The 13,414-nt window shown below is 41.6% G+C and overlaps 1 protein-coding gene across 1 annotated transcript; it reads right to left on the reverse strand.

Moving 5' to 3' along the window:
- Positions 1 to 8,866: 8,866 nt before the first annotated feature.
- Positions 8,867 to 12,143, reverse strand: NLRC4 (NLR family CARD domain containing 4). Its single transcript, XM_036119089.2, is given in 6 exon segments — positions 8,867 to 9,381; positions 9,384 to 9,497; positions 9,500 to 10,431; positions 10,433 to 10,886; positions 11,770 to 12,030; positions 12,134 to 12,143. Coding segments are annotated over 6 exon segments (2,286 nt in total).
- Between the last annotated feature and the right edge of the window lie 1,271 nt (positions 12,144 to 13,414).

Raw genomic sequence — 13,414 nt, forward strand, 5'->3', positions numbered from 1 at the left:
CCTTCGGCTCTGGTCATGGTCCCAGGGTCCTGGGATCGAGCCCTGCATCGGGCTCCCTGCTCCGCGGGAAGCCTGCTTCTCCCTCTCCCTCTCCCCCTGCTTGTGTTCCCTCTCTCGCTGTGTCTCTCTCTGTCAAATAAATAAATAAAAATCTTTAAAATATATATATATTCTAGACAATCTGTGGGGAAATGAAGTTGCAGAGGCGCCTGGGTGGCTCAGATGTTTGTCTGCCTTCGGCTCAGGTCATGATCCCAGGGTCCTGGGGCCCCGCATCACATCAGGCTCCCTGCTCAGTCGGGAGCCTGCTTCTCCCTCTCCCTCTGCCATTCCCTCCACTTGTGCTCTCTGGCTCTATCTCTCTGTCAAATAAATAAAAATCTTTAAAAAAATAAAAAAATAAAAATAAAAGACGTTGCAGCTTCCAACTTGTTCTCTCTTAGATCTCTTGCTCTGAGGGAAGTGAGCTGCCATATTGTGAGGACATTCAAGCAGCCTATGGAGAGGTCCAGGAATGAGAAACTGAGGCCTTCAGCCAACAGCCAGCATTAACCTGCCAACCCATTGAGGAGCTGCCTTGAAAGCAGATCCTCCAGCAGTCCCATCCAACATCTGGACTGCAACCTCATGACAGAGCCTAAGCCAGAACCACCCAGTTCCCACATTCCTCACCCACAGAAATTGTGAGATAATATTTGCAGTTGTTTTAAGCCACTATTTGGGGGCAGGGGGTAATCTGTTCTATAGAAATCAAAGACTAATACAGGTAGCATGAAGATCCCCCATCAACTGCCTGAGGCTGATGGAATCTTCCGTCATTTATAGATCTCTCTTTGTTCCAAGATTATTTCACAGTTGCTTAAAGATATTCAGTGATCCCATTTAGATAAAGTTGCACTTACTTTTACATGTTTTGAATACCTAAGAGGTAGTCCTTAAAAACATTTCCCAAAATTGGAGAGGCATTGCAGAATTTCAAACAGTTAAGGTTAGCAAGAGCAATTCCTAACATACCTTGTCAGGTAATGGGAATGTTTTTCCTTTAATACTACAGATGGAATGCTTAAATACCTGAAGGCAGGCCAGTATTTTATTTTATATTATTTTATTTTTTCTTTCTTTTTTAAAATTTAAATTCAATTAATTAACATATAATGTATTGTTGGTTTCAGGGGTACAGGTCTGTGATTCATCAGTCTTATATAATACCCAGTGCTCATTACAACACATACCCTCCCCAATGTCCATCACCCAGTTACCCCATCCCTTCACCCCCCTCCCATCCAGCAACCCTCAGTTTGTTTCCTATGATCAAGTCTCTCTTTTTTTTTTTAAGATTTTATTTATTTATTTGACAGAGAGAGACACAGCGAGAGAGGGAACACAAGCAGGGGGAGTGGGGGAGGGAGAAGCAGGCTTCCTGCGGAGCAGGGAGCCTGATGTGGGGCTCGATCCCAGGACCCTGAGATCATGACCTGAGCTGAAGGCAGACGCTTAACTGACTGAGCCACCCAGGCGCCCATATCAGTGAGATCATATGATAATTGTCTTTCTCTGATTGACATATTTCGCTAAGCATAATACCCTCTAGTTCTATCCACGTCATTGCAAATGGCAAGATTTCATCTTTTTGATGGCTGCATAATATTCCTCTGTGTGTGTGTGTGTGTGTGTGTGTGTGTGTGTGTGTGTGTGTACCACATCTTTTTTATCCATTCATCTGTCGATGGACATCTGGGCTCTTTCCACAGTTTGGCTATTGTGGACATTGCTGCTATAAACATTGGGGTGCAGGTGCCCCTTTGGATCACTACATTTGTATCTTTGGGGTAAATACCCAGTAGTACAATTGCTGGGTCTTAGGGTTGCTCCTATTTTCAACTTTTTGAGGAATCTCTATGCTGTTTTCCAGACTGGCTGCACGAGCGTGCATTCCCACCAGCAGTGTAGGAGGGTTTCCCTTTCTCCCATCCTCGCCAACATCTGTTGTGTCCTGATTTGTGAATTTTAGCCATTCTGACTGGTGTGAGGTGGTATCTCATTGTATTTTTGATTTGTATTTCCCTAATGCTGAGTGATGTTGAGCACTTTTTTCATGTGTCTGTTGGCCATTTGGATGTCTTCTTTGGAGAAATGTCTGTTCATGTCTTCTGCCCATTTCTTGATTGGATTATTTGTTCTTTGGGTACTGAGTTTGATAAGTTCTTTATAGATTTTGGATACTAGCCCTTTATCTGATATGTCATTTGCAAATATCTTCTCCCATTCTGTCGGTTGTCTTTTGGTTTTGTTGACTATTTCCTTTGCTGTGCAAAAGCTTTTCATCTTGATGAAGTCCCAATAGTTCATTTTTGCCTTTGTTTCCCTTGCCTTTGGAGAGGTGTCTAGCAAGAAGTTGCTGTGGCCGAGGTCAAAGAGGTTGCTCCCTGTGTTCTAAATCTTTCTCTCCCCAGGGTCAGGTAGAGAAGGCGTGTACTTATCCTTGTGTTCCTAGTGGAGGCTAGACAGCTTCTTCTAATGATGGGTTTCTCTAGCTTTTGGGTTATATTAGCATACAAATGATTTCCTTAGTAATCTTTACAGAATTCCAGAAGTTTAAGATCCTGTTTTTTAGAGGGCAAGACCATCTTTTCCTCAAAATCTAAATTTAAAAAACATGAATTGAACATACCCAGTTTATCTAGATACATGCAGAGGTTTCTCAGTACTTGGTATGCACACCCTCTGGGAATTCAGAAGACTCAACTCTTATGTTAATACACACTAACTCCATCTTAACAGGGCAATGGGTAAGAACTGGATGGCCTGAGAACATTTAAGGAAATTCTTCTTTCTCTGCTTCTCAATCATTTATTTATCCAGTCATCCAAATATTTATTAGGCAGTTATTATGTAACAGAACATGTGCCAAGTTTCAAGCATCTATTTCTTGTTTTCTTTCTCTTCACCGTCTCTTAAAATTATAATATCTTCAATTATTCTGAAATTTTCTCCTAATTCTCCATTTTATAATAAATTTTCATTTCAGTCATGGGGAAGATCATTAAAAACAGGCTAGATACTACCTGGAAGTCTTTATTATCTTTTCCAGTTTCCCTAAAAATTAAATTTCGTTTTGAGAGACTTAGCATGCATTAGCACGAAAGTATAATATGTTCTCTTACACTGTGCTCATTCAGTTAATGCAGGCAACAGTTACCTAGGGTTTTCATGGCATTTGCCGACAGGCAGCAGGAGACTAATTGGATTTCTTCAAGGTCACAGGGTTCAGCTGACAGAGACTTTACTATGTAATTCAATCCCTTCCCAATGTCAGACAAGTGGGTCATATGAAGTAAACTCATCTTCTTCAGGTTTGTCAGGCCTTCAGCTGCAAAAAGTTGGAAGGGAAATTACATTAGGATTAACATCAAGTTAATTTGATTTAAACATAGATTAATGGACTGAAAAGAAGACAAAGAACAATTGCACAGAGATCTTGCCATGCTCTTTCTGTAGAGACCTTGAGTTATAAAAAGCCAAAGAGAGTTGTTCTTCTTTCAACTCCCTCTCCCATCTCCTGGACCATACAAAGGTCACCTATGTGAAGGTCATTCTCTCAGCAGCATGAGAAAAAGTATAATAAATGTGTAGTATTTTAATGGGTATCAATGTATACCTTGCCATAACTTCTTTTCGTAGGATGAAGTCTTCTAAATGAGCACTCTCCCTTTAATCTCAAAAATCTTAGGAGGAATACAGGCTGAATTCACAGGGGCAGCATGGGGACACGAGAATGTTTTGTTTTTGTTTTTTTGGTCAGAGATGGCTGTCTTTAGCTAAAAGCATGTTCTCCAAATATAGTGGAATTGGACTAGAAAATAATAACAAAGATAACAAGGAAATCTCCAAACACTCGGAAATTTAACAATAGACTTCTAAATAAGCATGAATTAAGGAAAACTAGACAGTATTTTGAAAAATATAGAAATAAAAATAAAATATATCAAAATCTGCAGCTAAGGGGCACCTGGGTGGCTCAGTTGGTTAAGCGACTGCCTTCGGCTCAGGTCATGATCCTGGAGTCCCGGGATCGAGTCCCACATCGGGCTCCCTGCTCGGCAGGGAGTCTGCTTCTCCCTCTGACCCTCTCATGCTCTCTCTATCTCATTCTCTCTCTCAAATAAATAAATAAAATATTAAAAAAAAAATCTGCAGCTAACACAGTGCTTAAAGGAAATTGAATTTATGGCTTAAAATTTTCCAAAAAAGAAATCTGCAGGCACAGATAATTTAACTTGCAAATCCTACCAAACATTCAAAGAAGAAATAACACCAGTTCTACAAAATCACTTCCAGAAAATAGAAGTGAAGAGAACACTTCCCAGCTTTTTCATGATGTTATCATTAAATGCTACAAAACCCAGACCAAGAGAATAAAACAAAACTTCAGACCAATATACCACTCATGAACATAGAAGCAAAAGTCCTCAACAAAATATTACTAAGGATTCCAGCCATATATAAAAAGAATGTTATACTACCACCAAGTGGGCTTCCTACAGGGAATGCAGAGCTGTTTCAGTATTTGACAATCAATCCATATAATTCACTATATTAACAGACTAAGAAAAACTGCATGATCAGATATATTGAAGCAGAAAAAACATTGAAATCATCTGACATTCATCCATAATAAGAATTCTTAGCAACCTAGGAATAGAAGGGAACTCCCTCAACCTGATAAAAGTCATCTACAAAAAAACTACGGTTGACATCATACTTAGTGGTGAAAGTCTAAATGCTTTGTTCTGGAACAAGGGAGGATGTTCACTCTCACCCCTCCTATGCAACACTCTACTGCAAGTCATAATCAGTGCAATAAGGCAAGAAAATAAAATAAATACAAATTGGAAAGGAAGAAATAAACCTGTTCTTTTTGGAGATGGCATGAAGTGAGTATAGCAAAGGTGTAGAGTATAAGATCAACAGACAAAAATCAATTGCATTTCTATATAATAGCAATAAATGAATGGAAACCAATTTTTTAAAATTCTATTTACAATAGCTCCAAAAGAATGAAAAAGTTAGATATAAATCTGATAAAACATATACAGGATCAACATGATGAAAACTACAAAATGATGATAAAAGAAATAAAAGGAAATCTAAATTTAAGACAAACCATGCTCATGGATTGAAAGATTCAACAAAATAAAGATGTCAATTCTCCCTAAATTGGTCTATAGATTTAATGTAATTCCAACCAAGATCCCAGGTAGAGTTTTTGATAATATAAACAATGTGAAAGACAAAGGAACTAGAATATAAAAAAACAATTTTGAAAAAGAATAAAGTTGGAGAAACAACACTACTCAATTTTATGACTGAATATAAAACTACAGTTACTAAGACAATATGACATTACCAAAGGATAGATAAGGGTGTTGGCAGAGGATCAGTCAATAAGAGACTAGAGTCCAGAAATACACCCACATAATTACAGCCAAATGATTTTGGACAAAAGTACAAAGGCAATTCAAACATGAAAGAATAGTCTTTTTTTTTTAAGATTTTATTTATTTATTTGACAGAGAGAGACACAGCGAGAGAGGGAACACAAGCAGGGGGAGTGGAAGAGGGAGAAGCAGGCTTCCCGCTGAGCAGGGAGCCGGATGCGGGGCTTGATCCCAGGACCCTGGGACCGTGACCTGAGCCAAAGGCAGATGCTTAACGACTGAGCCACCCAGGTGCCCCAAGAATAGTCATTTCAATAAATAGAACACCTGAATATCCGTATGCAAGAAAAATGAACCTTGATCTAAACATCATATTTTATATAAATGTTAACTCAAATGGATCATAAATCTAAATGTAAAACGTAAAACTGGGGCGACTGGGTGGCTCAGTGGTTAAGCATCTGCCTTCGGCTCAGGTCACGGTCCCAGGGTCCTGGGATCAAGTCCCGCGTCAGGCTCCCTGCTTAGTGGGGAGTCTGCTTCTCCCTCTCCCACTCCCCCTGCTTGTGTTCTCTCTCTTGCTGTGTCCCTCTCTGTCAAATAAATAAATAAAATCTTTAAAAATAAGTAAATAAAATGTAAAACTTTAAGAAGAAAAGATAGGAGGAAATCTTCATCACCTGGGGTTAAGCAAAAAATTCTTAGAAATCACACCAAAATTTTGATTCATACAAGCAAAAACGGCCTGCAACTAAATCTAAAATTTTTGTTCTATGAAAGATACCATTAGGAGAATGAAAAGACTAGCTACAGATTAGGAGAAAGTATTTTTTTTCTTTTTTCAGATTTTATTTATTTATTTGAGAGAGAGACAGAGCGAGAACATGAGAGGGGTGAGGGACAGCGGGAGAAGCAGACTCCCTACTGAGCAAGGAGCCCCACACAGGGCTCGATCCTGGGACTCTAGGATCAATGACCTGAGCCGAAGGCAGACGCTTAACTGACTGAGCCACCCAGGTGCCCCAGGAGAAAATATTTTCAAATCACTTATCTGACAAAGGAACTGTATCCAAAATATTTAAAGACCGCTCAAAACTCAACACTAAGAAGATAAATTACCCAATTAAAAAATGGGTGAAAACTTAAACACTTTGCCAAAGAGGTATACAGTTGGCAAACAAACCCATGAAAAGTTTTCAAGTTATTATCAGCTAAGTATGATGAAATAAGACTACATCCAGAGTTCCAGTTGTTCCATATCCTCATCAGCACTTGGTGTTGTCTGTTTTATTTTTTCTTATTGTAGGGCAATTGTAGAATTAAAAAAAACCACAAAGGATATTAAGTGCTAGTGAGAACGCAGAGCAGCTAAACCTCTCATATATAGCTATTGGAAATGTAAAATTGTACAAACTGGAAAATAGCTTGGAAGTTTCTTAAGAAGTTAAACAAACACTTGTCCTATGGCTTAGCAATCCCACTCCTAGATATTTACCTAAGTGAATTCAAAGCTTATTTTCAGGGGTGCCTGGGTGGCTCAGTCAGTTAAGTGTTCAACTCCTGATTTCCGCTCAGGTTATGATCTCAGGTCATGATCTCAGGGTCATGAGATGGAGCCCCTCGTGGGGCTCCTTGCTAAGTACGAAGCCTGCCTAAGATTCTCTGTTTCCCTCTCCCTCCCTCTTTGCCCCTCCCTCCCACCCCCAGAGGGCAGGTGCACTCTCTCTCTAAGAAAAAAGGAAAACTTATTTTCACACAAAACCTTGCATAGAACATTTATAGAAGTTCTATTTATAATCACCCAAGCTGGAAATAACCTACATGTCTTTCAGAGGTGATGAGATAAACTGTGGCACAACCATATAATGCAACACTATTCAGCAAAGAAAGGGATGAACTAGGAAGATTCTGAAGATATGTGGAGGGCAGAAATAGAAACCAGCCTTGGGTAGAAATGACAGGGCACTGGAGTTTAGCTATAAGAAGGAATGAGCACTGATTACAAACTCAAATGTCAACAAGGGCCAGGGAGATAATGTTATTACAAGAAGTAGAACAGGTGGGTGCTGTGCCCACACGGAGATTATGTATCTTGTCCACAGAACATAGGAACATCTCAAGAAGCTCTAGCTGATTGTTACCAAGTGAAGATGTGGGCATGCAGTTGCCAGACCTACAATTATCAAGAGAAATGAGTAACCTGTAGTTTCACACTGCAATCTCCCAATTGCAAAATGTTGCCAACTCCAGGGAAAAGAATCGTGACTAGGGGATGGGAAAGGGAAGGAGACTTCATTGTAGATTGTTTTATAATTTGGATCATGTGAATATATTACTCAAAAAATACATTTCAAAAATTAAGAACAAAATATTGGCAAACATTGAAAAGACAATTCTATACAATATGTAGGCCAAATTCAGCACACAGGTGACCAGTTTGCAAGATCAAAGGAATAGCCGTCAAGAGGAAATGGAGAGCTTCCTGACACAGAAGGTAGTCTAATGAAGTTGCGGTGACTATGTAGAATCTTATGGAAGGCATTCCTGCATTAAGAAGGTTGCAAAAATTATCTGTACAAAAGATTCTAGATTTTTTTAAGTGATATGAAATTTTCTCTACAGGATGAAAAGTGAGGCAGAGCCTGATGGGAAATCTATTTGGGATTGGGATGGGAATCCCATTTGGGATGGGAAATGAAAAGTAATCTTGGATCACAGTCAAGAGCAAGGCTCCTGCCAGCCCACAGCTTCACACCACAAGCAGCCCCTGTCCCAGGCAGCGGGCCTGATCTACTTGGTAAAGCTGGTTGACACATGTAAGGCAGACAGACATTCACCTTTAATACTATTTTGAACTTAGGGAAAACTCCCCTTTACCCAGAAAGACTGGCCCCACATGTATGTGTCTGAGATCTGAAATTATTTCTCGTTAGACAAAATCTGTTCCCAAAATCTTCTTTCAAAATGAACGATACGTGGGGTGGGGTGGGGCTGGGTACGTTCTGCAGTTTCCTGGACGAGAATCCAGTAACACAATTAGCTACTAGCTCCCTCAGGTGATTAGTTTACAGGCTGGATTTCCTCTCAGACTTGAAGCGGGCAGGGCTGTCCTTTGGCAGGGAAGCAGTGGGTGTTGGGTAGAGATGGACATGCTGAGAAGGGGGAGAGGTCAGTGAAGACAAGCTTAACCTACCCCCCCCCACACACAAAACCTTACAAACTGTAGGGCCATTCCATCAGACTGTACAGCTTCAGCTCTGGGAATCCTCCCTGGTGCCCCCCAACACGGCAGCCTTCCCCCCTTACGGACCTCGCTCTCAGTCCTGCTGCCTCCCTTCCAAGTCCTGACACCTGGTTGAAACTATTAGAACATTTAAAGCGAAACGGTATGATATCTAATATTTCCACGGTAACCCAAACGGGCTTGATTATAAGCTTAAACTGCTGATGTTTACAATACCCGGCAGCTGTGAAGTCTGGAGGTCTTGAATACTCAAGTTTTTCAGGTTTGTCATGGGTGTGATGTGCTGCTCATCTTCTATGGTGAGGGCACTGGCTTCCAGGGTGAGAGAATGAATGTTCTCACGGGTGCGGAGGATGGAACTAAAGCTTCTGGCCACGCCAGCACACCTCTTCATGCACAATCTGAGGCTTGTAGCGGAGCTGAGTATCTTTCCCAGATATCTGATATCTTCCTTATTCAACTTGCTGAAGTCCCAGAATATGACCTCCAGAGTCTTGAATTCCTGCTTCCAGGTGAAGAACAAAGACAGGGCCCTGCTGGGAATGTAGGTTTCTGAGGGCTCTTCTCGACACCTGCTCGTGTCTTCTGTGGTCTTGTCCCGTGAGGCTGTAGCTTCTTCATAGAAGTCGAGTTTAATGAAGTCCAGAGCACTGGCACAATTAGGCAAGCGTTCAAAGAAGTCAAATAGGTAATCAGGATGTTCTCTGAGTTGATATATAAGCTTTTACCACAAAAGAAAGCTTCAAATTCTTTAGTCAGGTCTGACTCAGATATACTCTCATGGAATAAATGAATGCCACACTCTGTAAAGGAATGATGTTTATGGCTTTCAGAGTTTCTTGCACAGTGGTGTTTTTCACATTTTGCATGGATTCTTGCCTCCAGAGAGGCTTCTTGGTGTTGGAGAGCCCGAGGAGGCTGCCATGTTGATACACTCCTGCGAGGCGTTTCCAAACAGTCCTGGTGGCTTCCATAGCTGATCCACCCGTGTGCAGAAGCAGGTTGCTATACTTGGGTGTAACGTCTGAAACAAAAATCATTTTCTGCAAGTGACCCTTCCCCTTGGTCACCTCCTCTGGCTCTTGAGACTTTAGTGAATTGCTGAGCCTACATCCTGCTATGTACTCCTGGGATGAGTTATGAAAGAATTGAGACTTTGGCTGGAACCGTTGAGCTGTGTATTTACAGAGGAGTCCAGCTGTCAGTAGGGTATCCTCATTCACACGGGACATGTCTTCCAGTTGGAAATCAAACCTGTGGGAGAACATGCCCCCCAGAGCTAGGTCTCCACAGTGGTCCAGGCTCTGAGTGAAGTCACCTGCAGCCACCCCTCTAAGTCTGTGCTTGTTTTTCTGTATCAGCAGATCGTAGAAGGTGTGGAACCGTGTTGTTTGTGTGTTAGAGTAGAACTCACTTTCCCCCATCTGGATGACACAAGTGATGACCACAAAGAGAGGGGTCTTCATCAGATTCCTCAATCACCTGGATTTCCGAATTTGGAGCAACAAGCCTTCAGCATGCTCCTTCATCAGCACTTTCCAGATGAGAGTCTGGGCACTGTCCTCTGTCATATCCCCCACCTCCGCAGTCAGGGCACCAAACGGCCTGATGTGCCTCAGGCACTCAGTGGTGGTGGTGACAACCTCCATATTCTTGAGGCGGTGGTTTTCCTTTATGAGGGCTTTGATCTCTGGGCAGTTCTGGGCCCTGAATTCATTGTAGCCATCAAGGAGAAAAAGAACTCTGCCATAGCTTCAGCAGCATGGCCATGAAAGTCTGCTTCCTGATCATGTCAGGTGTATGCACGAGTTGATCACACACAGTGGCAAAGAGCCCACCCTGGGCCTTGCTCAGACAGAGAAAGAAGACTAATTTGAACTTGGTCAGAGCCCCACACTCTCCCGGGGCCCAGAGCATGGCAATTTGCTGTAGCAGAGCGGACTTCCCTTTGCCCGGTTCCCCTTTGATGATGCAGGGGCTCTCAAGAGTGTCTAGTGGACCATTCAGGGTCAGCTGCTCCAATCGGTAATGGTGATGGTCCTTCCTCCATAGAACACGTTCTGTGAAGGTGCTTTTCAAATTAAAAATAATATCAATATCTTCACTCAGGGGAGAGAAGTTCAGAAAAGATGGGATATGGTATAAATCCTTTAGATCCTGAGACAAATCATCTAGGTCTTCTTTCGATATCTGCTAAAAAAGACCTGTAAGAGAAGAGGTGAGGTTAGAGGATCCGATTCTGTGTCTCCCCAGAACGTAGAGTTCAGGAGGATTTTAAGAGGGACTTATGCTGAGGATCTTCCATTGGCGACTTGACTTTCCTTCCCCAGTATGAGCTGGCAGAAAGGATTCCAAATATTTACTCTTCCCCCTTTGCCTTCTGTTTCCTCCTTTCCACCACAGGATCTTTGTTGCAGCCGAAAGGAAATGGGAGGAGCCTGTGTTGGGCTAGGAAAGTGCGTGAGAATAGTAGGGATACGGCCGAGAGGGATGGTTAGGGGTAACTTTCCCCAGATCAAGCCTCAACCTTGATTAAAATCTATCATGAAACAAAATAAGTTATTATTTAGTGATAATATGATTTTTTAAAAGATTTTATTTATTTATTTGGCAGAGAGAGACAGCAAGAGAGGGAACATAAGCAGGGGGAGTGGGAGAGGGAGAAGCAGGCTCCCCGGACGCGGGGCTCGATCTCAGGACCCTGGGATCATGACCTGAGCCGAAGGCAGACACTTAACGACTGAGCCACCCAGGCGCCCCTAGTGATAATATTATTAAAAATAGTAATTCCTCATTGGACTAAAGAATGTCAAGAACCACGACTTCTTGAGTGCCTTCATTATCCAGTTTGATTTTGAAGTGAGACTATACTAAATCATTAATCCCTGATCCTGGAGTGACTTATTTGGCTTCAAGGACAAGTAATCTAATGGGAGTTTTTGCTGAGAGTGTCTGAGCTTTTCCTCTGCAGAACCAAAACCCAACTACCCAGTGATATAAAGAGAAAGGAGAGCAGAGGCTCTCTCATGGGGAGTATGGATTTTCTTCATGGTTTATTCTATTTGTAGAACACAAGAAAATTGATACTTTGTCCATTCAAATCCTGAAACAGAGGATAGTTCCACTTTTCAAGGGATTTGAGAAAGAGGTTATAGGATTCGGGACCCTTCTTCAAAGTCAGGGGAATGATCCCTCTCTCAGCCTCCTGCTTGACCTTCTCATAGTAAATGATGTTTACTTCTTTGTGATTCAGAACGTTCCACACATATAGCTCATCCACAATTTGCTTTACAACAGTCATTCCCATCCTTTGAATGAGGACTTGACTATTCTCCTTTATGAAATACACTGAGGAGATGGGGGGAAAAAGATACATTTATTTATTTATATAAAATGTGCTTCTCAGCATCCTGTTGCCAGAGCAGTAGGGTCATGCACTCCCCACCCCTACCCCGACCCATCTTGAGTTATGGAAATGCCAAATCCTTGAATTCCAGGCCCTCAAGAAAAGCTCTGCAAAGCCCTGCATCCTTAATCCAAGAGTCTTTGTTGAGCAACATGGCTTTTCTTTGGAAATGAAGTCAGGGGAGCAGTCTTGTGCCCCAATATAAAACGGTCTCTCGTAAGAGTAATGAAACTGGCCTGAGATTTGCCGGTTGCTACCATCTGTGCAACCTTGGCAAGTTGCTAAACCTCTCTGAGCCTATTTCAGTGCTGTGCTGCTAAATATTGAACACACTTGTTCTCTGGGGGTAAAGGCCCTGATTTGTAGAATTTACCAATCTCCACGTTAGAAATATTTTCACCATGGCTGATCTCAAGCTAACAACATATGTCAACTGGCTAACAAAAATCATGAGAATTCAACAATCAGGTCTGACTAAACAGTAAGAACCAGCGCCAATACACCACTGGTTGCTCATCTGTACCATGGGGTTGAGAACAGTATTTAACTTATGAAGTTATGAGAATTCCTGTATAATATCTCATACAAAGAAAGAGCTCAATACATGTTAGAGACTATTTTTAGCCATTATTCTGCTGTCACCAATCAAAGGAGTAGTGCATTTCACCTCCCATAGAATTTGTTCTTTTCTAGAGTATCACTGCAAAACAGTTGTGAGTGCCAGGGGTAAGCTCTGACACCTCTCCAAGTCCCTGGAGAAGCCGTGTCACTTCTATTTCTGGCTCTCCATGATCTAACTCTCAAACACAGACCACACTGCACCCCAGCAGCCCTTCATAGCTTGGAGAAATGTCTCCCTGGTGTTTTCACTCGTAGACACTCATCTGTACTAGTTCTCGTCCTGGGCTAGGCTGCTCCTGGTTTTCAAATCTTAAGCTTGACTCATACAAATGGATGTGCTCCTCCTGAAGGCCCCAAGACCTCTCTGGTCTGAAAGGCACCATCTGGCACTCAACTGTTTCATCTTTTTCTAATTTATTTTTATTTACTTATTTATTTATTTTAGTAATCTCTACACCCAATGTGGGGCTCTAACTCGCAACCCTGAGATCAAGGGTCATAGGCTCTTCTAACTGAGCCAGACAGACACCCCTTAACCTGCTTCATTTAAAAAATCAACCTCATTAAGGTATAATTACATATAGTACATGCATAAATATGGTGTATTTGTGTTTATGTATATCATGTGTTTGTGTGTATGTGTTATATGTTTATTATTATATATTATATATTAGTAATTATTATATATAATACATTTTGTATGTG

This window comes from Halichoerus grypus, chromosome 10, assembly GCF_964656455.1.
Source record: "Halichoerus grypus chromosome 10, mHalGry1.hap1.1, whole genome shotgun sequence".
NCBI lineage: Eukaryota > Metazoa > Chordata > Mammalia > Carnivora > Phocidae > Halichoerus > Halichoerus grypus.